This window comes from Hippoglossus stenolepis, chromosome 16, assembly GCF_022539355.2.
Source record: "Hippoglossus stenolepis isolate QCI-W04-F060 chromosome 16, HSTE1.2, whole genome shotgun sequence".
Taxonomy (NCBI): Eukaryota; Metazoa; Chordata; class Actinopteri; order Pleuronectiformes; family Pleuronectidae; genus Hippoglossus; species Hippoglossus stenolepis.
The window spans coordinates 380,038-400,797 of record NC_061498.1 but is presented as its reverse complement, the minus strand read 5'-3'; the positions used below and the strand labels follow the sequence as shown (position 1 = coordinate 400,797).

Genomic DNA, 20,760 nt, shown 5'->3' with positions numbered 1-20,760 from the left:
CAGTGAGCCTCCTCCTTTGAGGGGGTAGAGCTGATTGGCAGGAAGGTTTCGGAGCGTGTCCGTCCGCACGCTGCCGCAGGCTGATGGGAAACTAGGCGGGGCAGTGGCATTGGTGATGAGGTCACATGTGTGAGTCAGCTGATGAGGTCGTCCTCTGTCTGATTGGTCGAATGCTCGTCATATTTCCAGCATTGACACAGTGACTGCGTTTTAAAAGTCCAAATCATTTCCTTTCCTATGATGTGAAGGAGAAGCCATAAGGAGTTAGGAAAGGAGTTAGGAAAGGAGAAACAGAGCAGAGGAAATCCGACTTACATTCTCTGTTTTTTTTAAGCAACTTTATTTATAACAGAAGATAAACACAGACAGTGCAGTTGTCTGTGCACTGACAGTAACAATAAAGTTCCATGTTTTAAATGACACGTGCTGAGAAAAGATGTTTTCACTTCATGCAGAGGAAACATAGAAAACAAGAATAAAACAGATTCAATTTAAAATGAAATAAAACAACGGACATGTTGAAATAATAATGTGAGGAATATACGAGGAGAAAAACTTCCATAAGAGGAGAAAGAAACGATTGAGTCCAGTCCACAGTTAGAGGATTGAAATAACTTTAATATTTAGTTGTGATGATGATGAAGTTCTTTTTGTTTGTTGTTGACAGATGTGAGAGAGAAGAAGTGTGATGATTGATTCACATCTGGATCAGGAGAATAAAACAGCTGTTCTGTTTAGTATATTTAACTGGGTGCATCACTTTTAATGTTGCTGCTGCAAAAGATTTATGGGACCGCATTTTCTCTTTCGTAAAGGATGGTCCGATATTTCCTAAAGGACATAAGTTAGGAAGCATTGAGGCTCCCTTCCTTTCGTAAAGGATGGTCCGATGTTTCCTAAAGGACATAAGTTAGGAAGCATTGAGCTCCCTTCCTTTCGTAAAGGATGGTCCGATGTTTCCTAAAGGACATAAGTTAGGAAGCATTGAGGCTCCCTTCCTTTCGTAAAGGATGGTCCGATATTTCCTAAAGGACATAAGTTAGGAAGCATTGAGGCTCCCTTCCTTTGGTAAAGGATGGTCTGGTGTTTCCTAAAGGACATAAGTTAGGAAGCATTGAGGCTCCCTTCCTTTGGTAAAGGATGGTCCGATGTTTCCTATAGGACATAAGTTAGGAAGCATTGAGGCTCCCTTCCTTCCGTAAAGGATGGTCTGGTGTTTCCTAAAGGACATAAGTTAGGAAGCATTGAGGCTCCCTTCCTTTGGTAAAGGATGGTCCGATGTTTCCTGTAGGACATAAGTTAGGAAGCATTGAGGCTCCCTTCCTTCCGTAAAGGATGCTTCTAGACTCTTTGTAAAGGATGGTCTGGTGTTTCCTAAAGGACATAAGTTAGGAAGCATTGAGGCTCCCTTCCTTCCGTAAAGGATGGTCTGGTGTTTCCTAAAGGACATAAGTTAGGAAGCATTGAGGCTCCCTTCCTTTGGTAAAGGATGGTCTGGTGTTTCCTAAAGGACATAAGTTAGGAAGCATTGAGGCTCCCTTCCTTCCGTAAAGGATGGTCTGGTGTTTCCTAAAGGACATAAGTTAGGAAGCATTGAGGCTCCCTTCCTTCCGTAAAGGATGGTCTGGTGTTTCCTGTAGGACATAAGTTAGGAAGCATTGAGGCTCCCTTCCTTCGGTAAAGGATGGTCTGGTGTTTCCTAAAGGACATAAGTTAGGAAGCATTGAGGCTCCCTTCCTTCCGTAAAGGATGGTCTGGTGTTTCCTGTAGGACATAAGTTAGGAAGCATTGAGGCTCCCTTCCTTTGGTAAAGGATGGTCTGGTGTTTCCTAAAGGACATAAGTTAGGAAGCATTGAGGCTCCCTTCCTTCCGTAAAGGATGGTCTGGTGTTTCCTAAAGGACATAAGTTAGGAAGCATTGAGGCTCCCTTCCTTTGGTAAAGGATGGTCTGGTGTTTCCTAAAGGACATAAGTTAGGAAGCATTGAGGCTCCCTTCCTTTGGTAAAGGATGGTCCGATGTTTCCTGTAGGACATAAGTTAGGAAGCATTGAGGCTCCCTTCCTTCCGTAAAGGATGGTTCAGTTCAGGAGCTGACGAATCAGAGAAGGCTTTGTCATGACCAACGTCCTGTTTGTCCAGAGTCAAACGCAGCCCTGGAGTTTAAAACTAAAATGCAGCCTAAAAGTTTACAAATAGTTTTGTTACATCTCATGCAGGGATACTGAGTGAGTTGAATGTTGCTTAAGAGCACTCAGACAGTGGTTTCAGGTTTGAAACCCCTGCTGCCGTTGCTCTACCCGTGTCTATGAGCAGTGTTTCAGTATCAGAGCCAGTGGAGGAGATGCAGTATAAATAGTCCTGATGAATGAAAGCATGAGAAGGTTGGTGCCTGTCTGAAGTGAACGGCTCCGACTCTCTGGAGTCTCTGAAAGAAATAATACTCCAGGTCGTCTACGTCCCAGTTTGCGAGAGGGACAATTCAGACACTTTGATTTTTAATAACAAATACAGTGGTGCAGTGTGTCCTCAGTGGTTCAGTGTGTCCTCAGTGGTGAAGTGTGTCCTCAGTGGTGCAGTGTGTCCTCAGTGGTGCAGTGTGTCCTCAGTGGTGAAGTGTGTCCTCAGTGGTGCAGTGTGTCCTCAGTGGTGCAGTGTGTCCTCAGTGGTGCAGTGTGTCCTCAGTGGTGCAGTGTGTCCTCAGTGGTGCAGTGTGTCCTCAGTGGTGCAGTGTGTCCTCAGTGGTGCAGTGTGTCCTCAGTGGTGCAGTGTGTCCTCAGTGGTGAAGTGTGTCCTCAGTGGTGAAGTGTGTCCTCAGTGGTGAAGTGTGTCCTCAGTGGTGCAGTGTGTCCTCAGTGGTGCAGTGTGTCCTCAGTGGTGCAGTGTAACCTCAGTGGTGCAGTGTGTCCTCAGTGGTGCAGTGTGTCCTCAGTGGTGCAGTGTGTCCTCAGTGGTACAGTGTGTCCTCAGTGGTGCAGTGTGTCCTCAGTGGTGAAGTGTGTCCTCAGTGGTGAAGTGTGTCCTCAGTGGTTCAGTGTGTCCTCAGTGGTGCAGTGTGTCCTCAGTGGTGCAGTGTGTCCTCAGTGGTGCAGTGTGTCCTCAGTGGTGCAGTGTGTCCTCAGTGGTGAAGTGTGTCCTCAGTGGTTCAGTGTGTCCTCAGTGGTGCAGTGTGTCCTCAGTGGTGCAGTGTGTCCTCAGTGGTTCAGTGTGTCCTCAGTGGTGAAGTGTGTCCTCAGTGGTTCAGTGTGTCCTCAGTGGTGCAGTGTGTCCTCAGTGGTACAGGGTGTCCTCAGTGGTACGGTGTGTCCTCAGTGGTACAGTGTGTCCTCAGTGGTACAGTGGTGCAGTGTGTCCTCAGTGGTGCAGTGTGTCCTCAGTGGTACAGTGGTGCAGTGTGTCCTCAGTGGTTCAGTGTGTCCTCAGTGGTGCAGTGTGTCCTCAGTGGTACAGGGTGTCCTCAGTGGTACGGTGTGTCCTCAGTGGTACAGTGTGTCCTCAGTGGTACAGTGGTGCAGTGTGTCCTCAGTGGTACAGTCTGTCCTCAGTGGTACAGTGGTGCAGTGTGTCCTCAGTGGTGCAGTGTGTCTTCAGTGGTACAGTGTGTCCTCAGTGGTACAGTGGTACAGTGGTACAGTGTGTCCTCAGTGGTGCAGTGGTACACTCTGTCCTCAGTGGTACAGTGGTACAGTGGTGCAGTGGTACAGTGTGTCCTCAGTGATGTAGTGTGTCCTCAGTGATGTAGTGTGTCCTCAGTGGTGCAGTGTGTCCTCAGTGGTGCAGTGTGTCCTCAGTGGTACAGTGTGTCCTCAGTGGTACAGTGTGTCCTCAGTGGTACAGTGGTACAGTGTGTGCTCAGTGGTACAGTGGTGCAGTGTGTCCTCAGTGGTGCAGTGTGTCCTCAGTGGTACAGTGGTACAGTGTGTGCTCAGTGGTACATACAGTGTGTGCTCAGTGGTGCAGTGTGTCCTCAGTGGTGCAGTGTGTCATCAGTGGTACAGTGTGTCAGTGTGTGCTCAGTGGTACAGTGTGTGCTCAGTGGTACAGTGTGTCCTCAGTGGTACAGTGTGTCCTCAGTGGTGCAGTGTGTCCTCAGTGATGTAGTGTGTCCTCAGTGGTGCAGTGTGTCCTCAGTGGTGCAGTGTGTCCTCAGTGGTACAGTCTGTCCTCAGTGGTACAGTGGTGCAGTGGTACAGTGTGTCCTCAGTGATGTAGTGTGTCCTCAGTGGTGCAGTGTGTCCTCAGTGGTGCAGTGTGTCCTCAGTGGTACAGTCTGTCCTCAGTGGTGCAGTGGTGCAGTGGTGCAGTGGTACAGTGTGTCATCAGTGGTACAGATTCAGGGCATTGTCACCTGCAAACACACACACACACACGCACACACACACACACACACACACACACACACACACACACACACACACACACACACACATACGCACACACACATTATTATTCAGGGCCTTGAAGGTGAGGAGGAGAATTTTTAATTCTATTCTAGATTTAACCGGAAGCCAGTGTAGCGAAGCTAACACAGGAGACATGTGGTCTCTGGTCCTGGTTCTCTTCAGGACACGTGCTGCAGCATTTAGGACAAGCTGCAGAGTCTTTAACGACTTCCTGCTGGAGCCTGATAATAAGGAATTACAATAATCACGTCTGGATGGAACAAAGGCCTGGACTCGTTCTTCTGCGTCTTTTTGAGAAAGGACATGTCTGATTTTGGAGATATTACACAAGTGGAAGAAGTCGGTCCTAGAAATTAGTTTTAAGTGAGAATTAAAGGATAAATCAGGATCGAAGATCACTCCCAAGTTCCTGATGTTTCATTGGAAGCAAAACGATGTCGTCTCGCGCAGCTTCATCATTAGATAATGTATCTCTAAGGTGTTTAAGTATTAGAACCTCTGTTTTATCTGAGTTTAATAAGAGAAAATTGCGGGTCATCCAGGTTTTTATGTCCTTGAGACATGCTTGGAGTTAAGTTATTTGATTACTTTGTTCAGGTTTTATTGACAAGTATAACTGGGTGTCATCCACATAGCAGTGGAAATTTACCGAGTGTGTCCTGATAATGTTTCCAAGTGGAAGCTTATATAATGAGAATAAAATTGGGCCGAGCACAGAGCCCTGTGGAACACCGTGGTTAACTTTGGTGCGCACAGATGACTCATCATTAATTTGCACGAATTGGGAGCGATCAGAAAAATAGGATTTAAACCAGTTCAGGGCGGTTCCTTTAATGCTAATGAACTGTTCTAATCTCTGTAATAAAATGTGATGGTCAATAGTGTTGAATGCTGCACTGAGATCTAACAGGACGAGGACAGACACAAACATCTGAAGCTATTAGAAGCTCATTAGTGACTTTAACCAAGGCTGTCTCTGTGCTGTGATTGGCTCTGAACCCCGACTGAAAATCTTCATATTACTTTCCTGGAGAAACTCACACAGCTGATTGGCTACAACTTTTTCTAGGATTTTAGACAGGAAGGGGAGGTTGGATATTGGTCTGTAATTGGCTAAAACCTCTGGGTCTAGGGTGGGTTTTTGAGAAGGGGTTTGATTACAGCTATTTTAAAAGACTGTGGTACATCCTGATGATAATGACAGATTGATTGTGTTCAGTAACGAACTGTCAATTAGGGGCAGAATTTCTTTAAGTAATTTTGTAGGAATGGGATCTAAGATACAAGTTGTTGGTTTAGAACATGAGATTAATTTGGTCAGCTGATCAAAGCTGATCAGAGAGAAGCTGTCTAAATAATCGGTAGGATTCTCAGCAGTTTCTGAGATCTCTGTTCTTGGTGATGTATTAGTGACAGGAGATGTTTGATTTGATTTCTAATAGTTAGAATTTTATCATTAAAGAAGGTCATAAAGATATTGCTCTTCAGGGATGGAGGGATACTGGGTTCGGTGGAGGTGTGACTCTCTGTCAGCTCCAGAGCTGAAGAGAAACCTGGGGATGTTTTTATTTTGATTATATTAATGTGGAGTAGCAGGCAGCTCTTGCTTTGTGGAGCCTTCTTATAAACTGTAACACTATTTTTCCAGGCTAGGTGATTTTCAACACGGTTGCTGGAGCGTCGCTTCCTTTCTAGTTTTCTTGACGCTTAAGCTTTCATCTCCAAAACAGATTCAGTTAAACACTTCAGTCTTTTCTTTTGTTTCGTCTGTTTTCATCAGTGTGGTGAGGTGAGGCATCCGATGAACACACCACAGCGTGATGTGATCTGTGATGCGTTCACTGTCCTACACGTGTTCCTGCATCAAAATAAACATTGAATTCAGAAAATATAAAAAATTGGGAGTCAACGAATGTTTACGTCAAACAGGAAACAGGAAGTGAGGGCTGAGTCGTGGTGCGTTCACATGAACCTCTGACATCTGAGCGTCTCACATTCATGAAACCTTCACTGTGCAGGAAAAACTGATGCAGCCGGATGAAGGTGAATTATTTTGTGTCAGAGCTGCAGAGAGCACAGATGGACTCTGGGTAGAGCCAGGGATCCCAGTGGTTTGTGGGTAACATGGCTTGCTGCTGGCACACACACACACACACACACACACACACACACACACACACACACACACACACACACACACACACACACACACACACACACTCTGACACCTGAGGTCAACGTCCTGATTTAAGTCTGTGTGACATGAGAGGAGAAGGGGGGGGAGAGAGGAAAGAAGAGAGGATAGAATAAGAAGGGAAGAAAAACAGAATATTAAAGAATAAAAAAGGAAAAGAGAGGAGTGAGAATTAAAAAAAAAGAAATGTGAGGGACGGAAAGAAAATTAAACTAATGTGGGTTAGAGAAGAGAAAGAGATGGAGGATGGATGGATGAGGAACATTTAGAGATCTTCACATTACAAATAAAACAAGCTGCAGCAACACGAACGAAAGAAGAAAAAAGAAGAAAAACATCATTTCATTTGTTGACGTAAAATTCAACAGCAGAGAAAAGTTTATTAAGGATGAATGATATCTTTATTGTCCCCGAGGGGCCATTTGTTCTACAGCCAGCAGTCACATGACAACAATAAATAAAAGACAGGACAACATAAAAAAACAACTTACATAGAGCCTTTAAAAGGTCAATGGCAGTAAGACAAATGAGTTTTTAAGTCTATTGGTCCTGCATCTTGGCAGAATATCTGCGGCCAGAGGGAAGCAACATGAACTCCTTAGACAGTGGGTGACTAGCATCAGACAGGACTGAGCGAGCCTTCTTCAAGGTCCTGACTTCATACAGGCTGGGCAGGTCAGTCAAACTTATGCCTGCAATCTTGCTGCACACTTTGACCACAGCCTGTCGTCCGGACAGGCTGTGGTCAAAGGCTACAGGCTGATGGACCCGTACCAGCAGACCAGTGGGAGTGTGAGCACAGATTCGATAAAACAGGAATAAAACATTTTCATAAAAGTACTATCAACGTTAAAACTACGTTAACGTGTGTTAACATGTCAGAACTGGACAGATCTCAGGCTCCACCCACAGTAATGTGTCAAAATTCATCACTGTTGCTATGGTTACACCTGTTGGAGACTTGTGTAAACGCTGTTTTAGTTTGGACGAACAGAAACGGAGACTTTTGTAAATGATGACTGTTCAATCAGCGTCAGTTTAAATCATTTGTTTAAAACATAAATGTCTTTGATATTTTTTTGTCTTTGCTCGTCGACACATTCAAATACTGATATTTATTTATAAGCACAAATATTTTGTGCATTATTTTACGTATGATATTTTAACAGTTGTTATTTTAACAGTGCAGAAGCACAGTACTGCCCTCTCTCTCCCCTCCCCCATCCTGTAAGCAATGCTCACTCTATCATCACCCATCCCCCTCTCTCTCCCTCTCTCCTCCATCTTCTCCTCCTCTTCCTCCCCTCCCCCACCTCATCTCTCTCTCTCTCTCCTCCACTCAGTCTTCCACTCTCGCTCATCTTCATCTCCCTCTCCCTCATCCTCGTTCTCTCCCTCTCTCTCTCTCTCTCTCTCTCTCTCTCTCTCTCTCTCTCTCTCTCTCTCTCTCTCTCTCTCTCTCTCTCTCCCTCTCTCTCTCTCTCTCTCTCTCCCTCCCTCTCTCTCTCTCTCTCTCTCTCTCTCTCTCTCTCTCTCTCTCTCTCTCTCTCTCTCTCTCTCCCTCTCCCTCTCTCTCTCTCTGTCTCCTCCTCTCTCTCTCTCTCTCTCTCTCTCCTCTCTCTCTTCTCTCTCTCTCTCTCTCTCCCTCTCTCTCTCTCTCTCTCCTCCCTCTCTCTCTCTCTCTCTCTCTCTCTCTCTCTCTCTCCCTCTCTCTCCTCTCTCTCTCTCTCTCTCCCTCCCTCTCTCTCTCTCTCTCTACTGCAGGGTGTCACTGTTCCGTCACGTTCATCAGATTCATTTGTTCATGAACACGTGTACGTTCTCACGTTTACATTTTTCACGTTTAAGAAATCGCCTCTCAGCTCTTTTGACCTCGTGACCTCGTTTTCCAGAACGAGTCCAGAAATGATCAAATATTTCAGGCTGCTACTGTCGGACATTTTGAATTAAATGTGTCATTTTGGATCCAAGGAAAAAGCTGTTGTGTGTTTTTATTTGTCTTCATCATCACTGAGCTGAAAATACAAACCTGAATCAGAAGAATCAGACCATCAATCAAAAGATGATCAATCAAACTGCCAATGTCTGATTGTTGTGTGTCGCTGTATTAACATGTAACACAATCAGTGTGTTTCCATCCAGATGTTTTGATGCACATTTTTATTTGCACATAAAAAAACCTGCACAACAAATATATTTTAAAGGTCGACACATTAATAAATGTTCATTTAGTCCACTAGAGGGCAGAACGTGCAAAAGGGTTGCACTGCTTCAACACAAAACATGTTGTTGTCTGCCACCAGGGGGCGTCTCAGTCAGAACAGTAACTACGGTGTTTAAAGAGTGTGTTGTAGAGCAGCAGTGAGGGATGATGGGAGTTGTAGTCTTCATTATGAGTTAGTTGGCTGAGGTAATGGTCGATACGTGTTACGTTCACCAGCAGAGGGCGAGCAGGAGGTGAGAGGCTGGTTCACGTTCAGACAGTAAATACAGAGATGCGTCGGTGTGTGTTCACTATTAATCGTTCATCACTCCTCGTCTCACATGCTCTAAAGCTCTGTGTCCCCCCCGAGTCCCATGGTCTCTCAGAAAACATTCACTCCGGACTTTTTTCACTCAGTCCATTCTAAGAAATATGTTATGGAAACGTCTCATTTCGTACTTCCTCTCCGTATGATGTCATCATGGAATCGCACTCTTCTCTCAGCCCCACCCAGACGATACCAGTCCAGCCTCACTCCGTACTGAAACTCCGTACTGAAACTCCGTACTGTAACTCGGGACGTTACTCCTACATTGGCCGACTGTTCTGCGAAAACTTGAACAGACATGAGGACGGTGTAACTTTCCGTTCAGAAACATCCGGTTGTAACGACTGTAAATATGTGGCTGGTTTTCTATCGCTGTATCCAAACATCACGTGACTTTCAGCTGTGTTTACCAGAGTCAATGCACCAGAATGAGACCGGTGATTGGCCTGGTCGCGTGTCATTCAAAGTGCAGTCAGCCAATCAGAGGAGGGGCTCAAGAGGCAGGTCTGCAGCTCCAGAGGCAGGAGACAGGAAGTGGAAATAAACACTGCAGCAGTTTGTCCACTTTAAACCACTGATACATCACCTTAGGGAACCAATACCTCACATTAGGTCCCAGAAAGGTGTAAAGTATGGGCCCTTTAAATTCACATTAGTGAATCCTGCAAATAATCTGATTCTATCAATCAAATCTGTTCTGTTATAGTTCAGGACCTGCAGTGAAGCAGTTTTTTTTCATTGGTTTATTTTTCGGTCTTGTGATTTGTCGTGTGAAAAAAGTGACAAATCTTCCAATATGGCCGACAGACGGACGTTTCCTTCCAGATGATCCGACAAACACAGTCGAGGTGTCCTCAGCGTTGGGTGTGTTGATGGCAGCAGCTGATTGGTGGATGTTGTCTCTTTGTCGAGGGTCTTATCTGCTCGGGACAGACTTGCTGTCGTCATTGTGTTTGTGTTTCCCATCATCCTCAGAGGCAGACGTGTTGATAAACTGACCCTCGGAGGATGTCAGGTGACGTCTGAACCATGTTAGACTGTGTGAGACTCAAAAAGACACTGAACCTAAGTGAGACCCTTGTTCTTGACCATTGTTCCATTAGACCCAGTAAGACCTGGTGTAGGACACAAACCCTGTTAGACCCCCTAAACCTTAATCAGACTCTGTAGGACTGTGTTAGACCTAGTAATGCATCTGATAGATCCTGATGGAAATCCTGATAGAACCTGATTGGACCTGATTGGACCTGATTGGACCCTGATAGAACCTGATTGGATCCTTATAGATCTTGATAGATCCTGATTGAACTCTCTCACCTGTCTGTCTCTCACCTGTCTGTCTCTCATCTGTCTGTCTCTCACCTGTCTGTCTCTCACCTGTCTGTCTCTCACCTGTCTGTCTCTCATCTGTCTGTCTCTCACCTGTCTGTCTCTCACCTGTCTGTCTCTCATCTGTCTGTCTCTCACCTGTCTGTCTCATAGGAACATGTTATACACAGAACACCAGTTATTTAATTCAGTTCAATTTACAAATATACGGTAAGTTTTAAACATGTATATGATTTTTTCTTATTGGACTTAAGATAAAATAGTTTTTCATGATTATTATTGATAAACAATAATATTAATAAACCACTGAGTTCTACATCATGTGACTCATCAATAGGAGAATATGAACAGTTAGTTCATATTCAGCGTGTTCTTAGTGTTAGTTCATGAAGATTGGACAGAAATGAAAATGTGATTTGTGATGAGCGTGTCTTTGTGTGTCTGCAGGCGAAGGACAGTGATGATGACGAGGAGGTGGTGCAGGTGGACAGGGACCACTTCATGGATGAGTTCTTTGAACAGGTGAGTGACACAGATCAGTGAAATATTAGGAAGCCGATACATCAATAGAATCAAAATTAAATTCAGCTGCCAGAAATATTCAACTTAGATTATCATATAGTTTCATTTAACAGATTCAATAATGATTTATTATTTGATGATTTAATGATCTGACGATTTGATGATTTAATGATCCGATGATTTGATGATCTGATGATTTAATGATCTGACGATTTGATGATTTAATGATCTGACGATTTAATGATCCGATGATTTAATGATCCGATGATTCAATGATCTGACGATTTGATGATTTAATGATTTGATGATTTAATGAATTAATTATTTAATGATCTGATGATCTGATGATCTGATGATCTGATGATCTGATGTTCAGACTAAAACACAAACCCAGAGTTTTCAAACTAAAACTCCACCAGGCGTAACCATAGAAACATATGGAGCTTTTTTCCTATCTTTATTCAAGAGCGTGGTCGTTCAGTTTGAGAGCATGACTTGTTGAATTTATGTTCAGATCGTGTATTACTTTTTCTCACAACCCTGCCCTTGCACTCAAATAGCCCCTGCTTGCACTTAGATGTGCTCTGCTTCTGCTCAAACTGTGTGCTTGCACTCAGGTATATTGTTGCTCACACGACCACGCTCTTGAATAAAGATAGTAAAAAAGCTCCATAGAAACAGGGATGCTTTAAAACTGAAACTCATCAATATGGGCGGAGCCAGTTAAACTTGTTTACTCTGCATTTCTCTTCTGTTTATGTTGGTTCTGATGAAGTTGAACAGATTTTATTTTAAAATCAAGATGTTTAATGTATATTTAAATGTGTGTGTGTGTGTGTGTTCAGGTGGAGGAGATCAGAGGCTGCATAGAAAAGCTGTCGGAGGATGTGGAGCAGGTGAAGAAGCAGCACAGCGCCATCCTGGCCGCACCCAACCCTGACGAAAGTAAGACTCACACACACACAGTCTTTATTATTACAGACTGTAAAGAAAGATGGGCGACATGACAGCTTTCAAAAGGGAAGGCAAATCGTCTGGATCGCCCCCTGGTGGCTGTCTGCAGTATAGGTCAGAAACCCCGCCTCCTCCATGTTAGTAAATGGGAAATTTATTTTAATTAGACTTAGATAAATGTTTCTCAACGATGGTTTCTGTCATTCAGAGTGATCAGTGGTGAACTGGACACTGAATGTGACCTTCAGTCGACCCTGAACCTCCGATTGAAATCTGATCTGTTCACTGTCCTCTGAGCGCCACCTTCAGTCTGAAGTGGGAGTGCGAGGCTCAGTGAGCTGCACTGCGTTCACCCTGACCCCGACTCACTATGACTCAGCACCAATGACTCAGTGTCAGCGCTGAGGCCTGAAGCCAAGTCTGTGCTGTCAGAAACGCTGCACTGTAAAAAAAAACAGGCTTGTTTTTCATCAGAGGCCTCAGGGCTTCAGCTCGTTCCTCCATTTTTAACTGGCTGCTCTAACGCATTCAGATCTGAACATTCACACGGGAACATACATGATCAGATTCACTGTGACGTCAAGTTCAGCTGCTGACGAGTCGTTCCTTTAACTGAGATTAAATCACAAAGAATGAGAAAATGGCTGCCATTGCTCCACATGATTGTGTTTTTGAATGTCTTTAAAAAGTCAAGGGAACACTGTTAGTTCTCGTTATGGAGGCAACAACATCTGCAAACAACCAACCAACCAATCAGTGGAGAGATGAAGTGTATACGCAGCCACTGATCATGTGCAGTAGTGATTCTCCCATCATGCCTCTGTGCTATGAGAGCGAGTGCCTCTGTGTCATTTATTAAATGTTCCCTTTAATGTGGCCCAGCGTTAGCTTTAACGTAGTAATGATCCTGAGTAGAGAGCTCGTAAAGTTTTAAGGTTCAAAATAAACAACACAGAGAAACGACGGATGATGTTTCCTGTTTTACAGACGTCTGTTATCAAGGTGCTCTGTGGGAAAATGCTTCTTGGCCTGCAGGGGGTTTATCGCTGCAACACCACAAGTGGCCACCAGGAAGAATTGTAGCATTATCCAGATCTCACTGTTCATTCACGTTCTCTGAAGGTTCCAGCTCCGGAGTCATGAAGTCGTTGATCTGACATCAGTGTGTGAATGTGTTAAAAACAACATGTGAACAACATGTGTAGTTTTTATGTGTTTAGACATTTAAACAACACAATAACTCGTCTTTATGATATTTACCAAAGAGCAAAGAAAAAGGATCAAGTGTGACACAGATAAATCATTTTAAACATTCTTCATCAAAACATCTGTATTGGATCAGACTTCACCCTGGAACACGTATGATCCATAACATCAGACTTCACCCTGGAACACGTATGATCCATAACATCAGACCTCACCCTGGAACACGTATGATCCATAACATCAGACTTCACCCTGGAACACGTATGATCCATAACATCAGACCTCACCCTGGAACACGTATGATCCATAACATCAGACCTCACCCTGGAACATGTATGATCCATAACATCAGACCTCACCCTGGAACACGTATGATCCATAACATCAGACCTCACCCTGGAACACGTATGATCCATAACATCAGACCTCACCCTGGAACATGTATGATCCATAACATCAGACCTCACCCTGGAACCTGTATGATCCATAACATCAGACCTCACCCTGGAACACGTATGATCCATAACATCAGACCTCACCCTGGAACATGTATGATCCATAACATCTGACCTCACCCTGGAACACGTATGATCCATAACATCAGACCTCACCCTGGAACACGTATGATCCATAACATCAGACCTCACCCTGGAACACGTATGATCCATAACATCAGACCTCACCCTGGAACACGTATGATCCATAACATCGGACCTCACCCTGGAACACGTATGATCCATAACATCAGACTTCACCCTGAACACGTATGATCCATAACATCAGACCTCACCCTGGAACACGTATGATCCATAACATCAGACCTCACCCGGGAACATGTATGATCCATAACATCAGACTTCACCCTGGAACACGTATGATCCATAACATCAGACCTCACCCTGGAACACGTATGATCCATAACATCAGACCTCACCCTGGAACACGTATGATCCATAACATCAGACCTCACCCTGGAACACGTATGATCCATAACATCAGACCTCACCCTGGAACACGTATGATCCATAACATCAGACCTCACCCTGGAACACGTATGATCCATAACATCAGACCTCACCCTGGAACACGTATGATCCATAACATCAGACCTCACCCTGGAACACGTATGATCCATAACATCAGACCTCACCCTGGAACACGTATGATCCATAACATCAGACTTCACCCTGGAACACGTATGATCCATAACATCAGAGCTCACCCTGGAACACGTATGATCCATAACATCAGACTTCACCCTGGAACACGTATGATCCAAACTTCAGACTTCACCCTGGAACCCGTATGATCCATAACATCAGACCTCACCCTGGAACCCGTATGATCCATAACATCAGACCTCACCCTGGAACACGTATGATCCATAACATCAGACTTCACCCTGGAACACGTATGATCCATAACATCAGACCTCACCCGGGAACACGTATGATCCATAACATCAGACCTCACCCTGGAACCCGTATGATCCATCATCAGATCGACTCACCCTGGAACACGTATGATCCATAACATCAGACCTCACCCTGGAACCCGTATGATCCATAACATCAGACTTCACCCTGGAACACGTATGATCCATAACATCAGACTTCACCCTGGAACACGTATGATCCATAACATCAGACTTCACCCTGGAACACGTATGATCCATAACATCAGACCTCACCCTGGAACCGTATGATCCATAACATCAGACTTCACCCTGGAACACGTATGATCCATAACATCAGACTCCCGGGAACCGTATGATCCATAACATCAGACTTCACCCTGGAACCCGTATGATCCATAACATCAGACCTCACCCTGGAACCCGTATGATCCATAACATCAGACTTCACCCTGGAACACGTATGATCCATAACATCAGACCTCACCCTGGAACACGTATGATCCATAACATCAGACCTCACCCTGGAACATGTATGATTTTGTCGTCTCTTCGTTCTGCATGTTCAGATTTTAGCTTGATGTTTTGTGTTGTTGCATGATGATGATGATTATTTTTTCTTTTTCTGTTTCTTTTCCATCCTCTTATTTGTGCTTTTCCTTTATCGTCCTCTTTCTTTCCTCCTCTCTCTCCCTGGATGTTCCCTTCTTTTCCACCTTCGTCTTTTCCCTCCGTCCGTCTCTGCTGTTTTTCTGTCGCATGTTTAACCTGCATGACGTGAAGTGCACCTCAGACCAGCCGAGGAGTTTAACCGCCGACCACACGTGAGTCTCGTCTGTAATAATCATGACTAATGTGCAACATGTGATGAACAGGTGAATATCTGGTCATGACGAGAGGAGAGAGGGATCAGAAAACCTGGAAACAAGAAGGAGAGAAAGATGAAGTGTAGAATAAAGAACAGATCCAGTCATGTGGATGAAAACAAGATCAAATCCAGATCAAACAACCAGAAATAATATTGATTATAGATGAATGATCAAACTACATGAATGTTCACAGATCATCACATCAACGTGTTATGAAAACTTGACTTTTGATGTGATGATGTAAAAGATGAATGAAATGAGACGGGACCCTAGATAAGTCCGACCAGAAGAGGAGTTCTGGGTCTGGATCAGACTGAACCAGGTTCTGTTGGTTTGCAGTGAAAACACTTTGTTGGATAGTTTGGACTTTTGGACCAATCACAGGAAGTAGAGACAGAATTAAACAGTAGAAGAAGAAGAAGAAGAAGAAGAAGAGGAAGCAGCTGCTTCACCTCCGACGACATAATGTTTGAACCACGAGGACGTTCATTTGGTGCATTTGAACTTCGTAGACAAGTCTGCACATTTTACCCGGAGGTCATGTCTGAGAACTATAAAGTTAAAACAGAGTTGGAAATATTTTCTCGCATGTGTGTTGTTGTCCTCTTCAGGCTTCCTTACTTCCTCACAGGTGACCCAGAAGCTGACGTCCACCAGTAAAAACCATCAAAACGTTTTCAAACACATTTTAACAAACGCTCTGTGATTGTTTTTTGCAGAGACCAAGCAGGAGTTGGAGGACCTCACAGCTGACATCAAGAAAACAGCTAATAAAGTTCGTTCAAAATTAAAAGGTAAACACAGACATATTCCTCTGAACTCTGACCTGCTCTAAAGGACGAGGAGGCTTTTTGTTTTTGGGATGAATCATCAAGCTGCCCTGAAAGTTTTAACATCTGAACCCAGGAATGTGATGGTCTGACCTTCTGACCTCGCCTGTAGCGCCACCAGCAGGCACACACACATCAAATGTGGTTTCAGATAAAAACCACGACCTCGTCTTTTATTAGAGAAGAGAGAACATCAACACACACACACACACACACACACACACACACACACACACACACACACACACACACACACACACACACACACACACACACACACACAAGTCAGTTTAAAGCTCGTCAGTCAGTGCAGCAGCGTTGGTTCATGCTGATGGTTCAAGGACATCACTGCTTTAATATGAACAGCCAGAGGTTGGAACACACACACACACACACACACACAGACACACACACAGCCTGTACATATGCAGACTGAGAATAGCTGTGGTGCTGGAGATAAGCTATAATTGGAAACCCCATGAGGCCTGAGTGTTATTGTCCTGTCTCACACACACGCACACAGACACACACTCTGCAGCATGTCTATAGGTTTGTCTTCCTGTCATGCGGGGGGGGGGGTTACATCACATGTTCAACTAACAACCTACAGCATCGTCCAACCTGCATGAACAGGTGGCCGTGATTCGTTTCCTGTTTCTCCTCCATCCTCTGCCAGTGATTGATTAGAGAAACTTCATGTGTGAGAAGATTCGTAAAAGACTGACATGCTACAAACAAGAAGCATTTTACTCTACTGATCGCTTCTAATTTTGTCACTAAATTATGAAATTATCCTACATGACCAGAATTATGGCGTTACTGACCCGAACCCTTTCGTACATCGTACAGAGGGAAAAGTTATCGTACGTTATGATAATTATCTCACGTCTGACAGCGCTGCCACAAGAAGAGACACGTCAACTTTCAGAGTTGACGTGTCTGTGACTCATCAGATTTATAAACTTACATCATTTTCTTTATCGTGTGTGTGTCTGTGTGTGTCTGTGTGTGTCTGTGTGTGTCTGTGTGTGTCTGCAGCGATCGAGCAGAGCATCGAGCAGGAGGAGGGTCTCAACAGATCATCGGCGGACCTCAGGATCCGCAAGACACAGGTGAGATTATTCAAGAGACTTTTATTTTGAAAGCATAGTAAGTAAAGTTCTTGGCCTTGATTTATTTAATTCTAAACATGAATATGTTACAAACAGAAATGTTATGACAAATATTAAAATTCATTATTTATACATTTTAACGTTTTTATTCTCTTTTTTAGAAGTTTATAGATCTGAAACTTATCGCACATTCATTATAAGATTATAAGATTTTCTCAAATGTCCAGGCGTCATTAAAGGGGACATAGCATGCCCATTGTACCACAAGTTGATATGGTTCCTTGGGGTCTTAATGAAATGTCTGTAACATACTTTGGTCAAAATACCACAAGGATCATATAAAACAGCTTTTTACCCTGTATAAAACAGCCCTCCACAGAGTGACCTGTTTTGACTGCCTGTTCCTTTAAATGCTAATGAGCCAGCTCCCCTCCCCCTCTCCCCCATGATTTTAAACGATATAAATTACATATTTTATATGATATAAATTATCAAATATGCATCCCATACTTTGTATTCCCTTCTGTTGTCCTGGAGTTTTAATTTTCCCAATCACATAATTAAATGTCCCCTCTCCCCCCACTACAAGCACACAAGCAGACAGACAGAGAGAAAGAGAGGGGGGGGGGCTATGAAGACCATCATTTACCCCCGAACCCCGACATTCAACGGGTACAACAACAAGCGGAGAAAGCAGAATCGCGGGCTGACCTTATATATACAGTCTATGGGGCTGACCAGCGGAGAAATGCTCGTCCCGTGTGAACAGCCAGGCGGCTGCGTGCTGGAGAACGGCGCTGCGCTGCCTCCGGTGTAAACACGGAAGTAACGAGTGTGGGGGGACGGGACGGGACGGGGTGGGCCAAGACCATGTAGGGAGACTTCCAGTGTATTGTTACGACACAAAACCCAGGAAGCGCAATCGAGTCGCTCAAGCATGACGTTTCTGACTTAGAGGAACTATAACAAAACGCGCGAGTGTTTTTCCCCAGAGTCTTTGGGTTGGTAGACATGAGCCAGATACCCACATTAACCTGGAGAAGCACTAACAAAGTGGAATTTGCATGATATGTCCCCTTTAAGCATCTCACAGGGAACGTTCAGGGAGCGTAGGATTTCCCGCAGCTTCCTTTCACCCTGCAGTGTTCTGCTCTGTCATTGGTTGCTAAACCCTCCCTCAGTCTGCTCCCTGCCGCCTCCTGGTGGTGGAGAGGAGAACTGCAGGAGCATCAATATTCAGATCTCTTTTCTACAAATATTAAAAATGTGTTCAACAATTACATGACACTGTAAAAATACATTCACAAAAAAACAAAAAAAGTCCTGCAGATAAATCGTGACTTAAGTAAAAGTACACAGGTATTATTATTAATAATAATATTAATATTGATGCATTCAACTGAAGTCATGGGTCAGAACCATGATTTTAGTTCATCGTATGTTTTTTCTTTATTAACACACGTGTCACACGTTGTCGTCCTGCAGCACTCAACGCTGTCACGTAAGTTTGTGGAGGTGATGACTGAGTACAACACCACGCAGTCCAAGTACCGCGACCGCTGCAAGGACCGCATCCAGAGACAGCTGGAGATCAGTGAGTACTGCAACATACCACATGCTAACAACATGCTAACAACATACTTACAACACACAGCTGCAGATCATTGAGTACTGCAACATACAACATGCTCTGGTCACGTGATGTAGCGTGTGACTCTGTGTGTTCTGTGTGCAGCTGGGAGAACCACCACCAATGAGGAGCTGGAGGACATGTTGGAGAGCGGCAAGCTGGCCATCTTCACCGATGATGTAAGCACCGCACCTGAGCCCGGCTGTTGCCATGGGTTACGATAACCTGGGCCGTTCTGCATCCCATAATCATAGGCATAATCTGTCAGGGATGCCAAACGGCCCAGAGGTGCGCTGAGGCATCAAGTGAATACGGCCGTTGTCACATGACCACAAGGGGGTGATGGGAGGATGAGTGAGATGCCAGCTGCTGCATCATGGGAGCTTTTATTTTGAAGGGTTCACTCACATTATCGTTCGCACCTTCAAATTAAAAGCTCACATATCTGCTAGTGCCAAAGCTTAGGTCATGTGACAGAAGCATCATGTGAGCTGATTTCGTGGTCAGCTGCCGTAAGTGGACACAGAACGGCCAATCAGAACGCTTCGCTGAGCTCCTCTGGTTGAAGCCACGCCCACCGGTGATGTCACAGTGGACTCACCTGAACTTTGACCAGTGGAGCTGAGTGAACACGAGGTTAACGGCAGGTGTTAAGTGCCACCGTGAGCAGGTAAGTGACATTAGGAACATCGTGACCACCGGTGACAGGAAGTGGACGTCACCGCAGAAATGTTTTCACTTTTCCAAAAGTTCATCAACGAAACTGATGCCACTTCCTCTGTAATGTTATCTTATGTTTAATGACATGTAGAGTTTACATACATGACACTGGCCACAATGAAATGATTCATCAATCATTCAATCATTGATCCTGATGACACATACTTTCTCTTCTTTTAAAAGTGTGGGTGTAAAATAACGTTGGTGTTGAAACCCTTCGCAGATTAAAATGGACTCTCAGATGACGAAGCAGGCTCTGAATGAGATCGAGACCCGACACACCGAGATCATCAAGCTGGAAAACAGCATCCGGGAGCTGCACGACATGTTCGTGGATATGGCCATGCTGGTCGAGAGCCAGGTACGTCATGTGCTAACAGGAAATGCGTCTGCATGTTCAGCGGCTGTAGGGGCGTGGCCTGCTAAACTCATATGTTTGCTCTCAGGGAGAGATGATTGACAGAATTGAGTACAACGTGGAACACTCCGTCGACTACGTGGAGCGAGCCGTGTCTGACACCAAGAAGGCCGTCAAATACCAGAGCCAGGCTCGCAAGGTAACACGTTCATCAGAAAAACAAGAACCACTAGGAACCAGAACTCCCAGAATACACTTCAGGAAACATCCAATCAGAGAACACAGACCTAAATAAAGATGGACAACATGAGAGCTCCCTAAAGTGAAGTCAAAGTGTCTATCGCCCCCTGCTGTCTGGCTGTAGTATAGATCATAAACCTCTCCTCCTCCATGTTAGCAGATGGGACATGGACCAAAGTAAAACATCAAAGTAGATGTTAAATAAAAGTTTGTCAAAGATGGTTTCTGTAATTTCAGGTCGTTCTTATCTCACTGATGTGTTTCTGATCAGTTTGGTTTGAATTAGTTATTTGATGATATAATGGTATATTTGATATATAATGGTCCTCTATCAGATTGTGTCCCTTGAAAACACTGGTAGTTTAGTTATATTTCTGTTAGTTACAGTTTAAACTTCTCTGTAGGAGTTAGATGTAATTGCTACAGAGGTCCAGAAGGGGCAGCAGACCT

At 44.4% G+C, this 20,760-nt stretch overlaps 1 protein-coding gene across 1 annotated transcript in view; it reads left to right on the top strand.

Annotated features, from left to right (window-relative positions):
- The window catches only part of stx1b (syntaxin 1B), a 41,621-nt gene that overhangs the window by 11,176 nt on the left and 9,685 nt on the right, over nucleotides 1-20,760 (top strand). Inside the window, exons 2-9 of the mRNA XM_035180617.2 lie at nucleotides 10,903-10,977; nucleotides 11,823-11,922; nucleotides 16,140-16,214; nucleotides 17,289-17,362; nucleotides 18,848-18,956; nucleotides 19,098-19,171; nucleotides 19,936-20,073; nucleotides 20,159-20,269. Coding sequence (XP_035036508.1) covers nucleotides 10,903-10,977; nucleotides 11,823-11,922; nucleotides 16,140-16,214; nucleotides 17,289-17,362; nucleotides 18,848-18,956; nucleotides 19,098-19,171; nucleotides 19,936-20,073; nucleotides 20,159-20,269 — 756 coding nt within the window. The remainder of the gene's footprint in view (nucleotides 1-10,902; nucleotides 10,978-11,822; nucleotides 11,923-16,139; nucleotides 16,215-17,288; nucleotides 17,363-18,847; nucleotides 18,957-19,097; nucleotides 19,172-19,935; nucleotides 20,074-20,158; nucleotides 20,270-20,760) is intronic.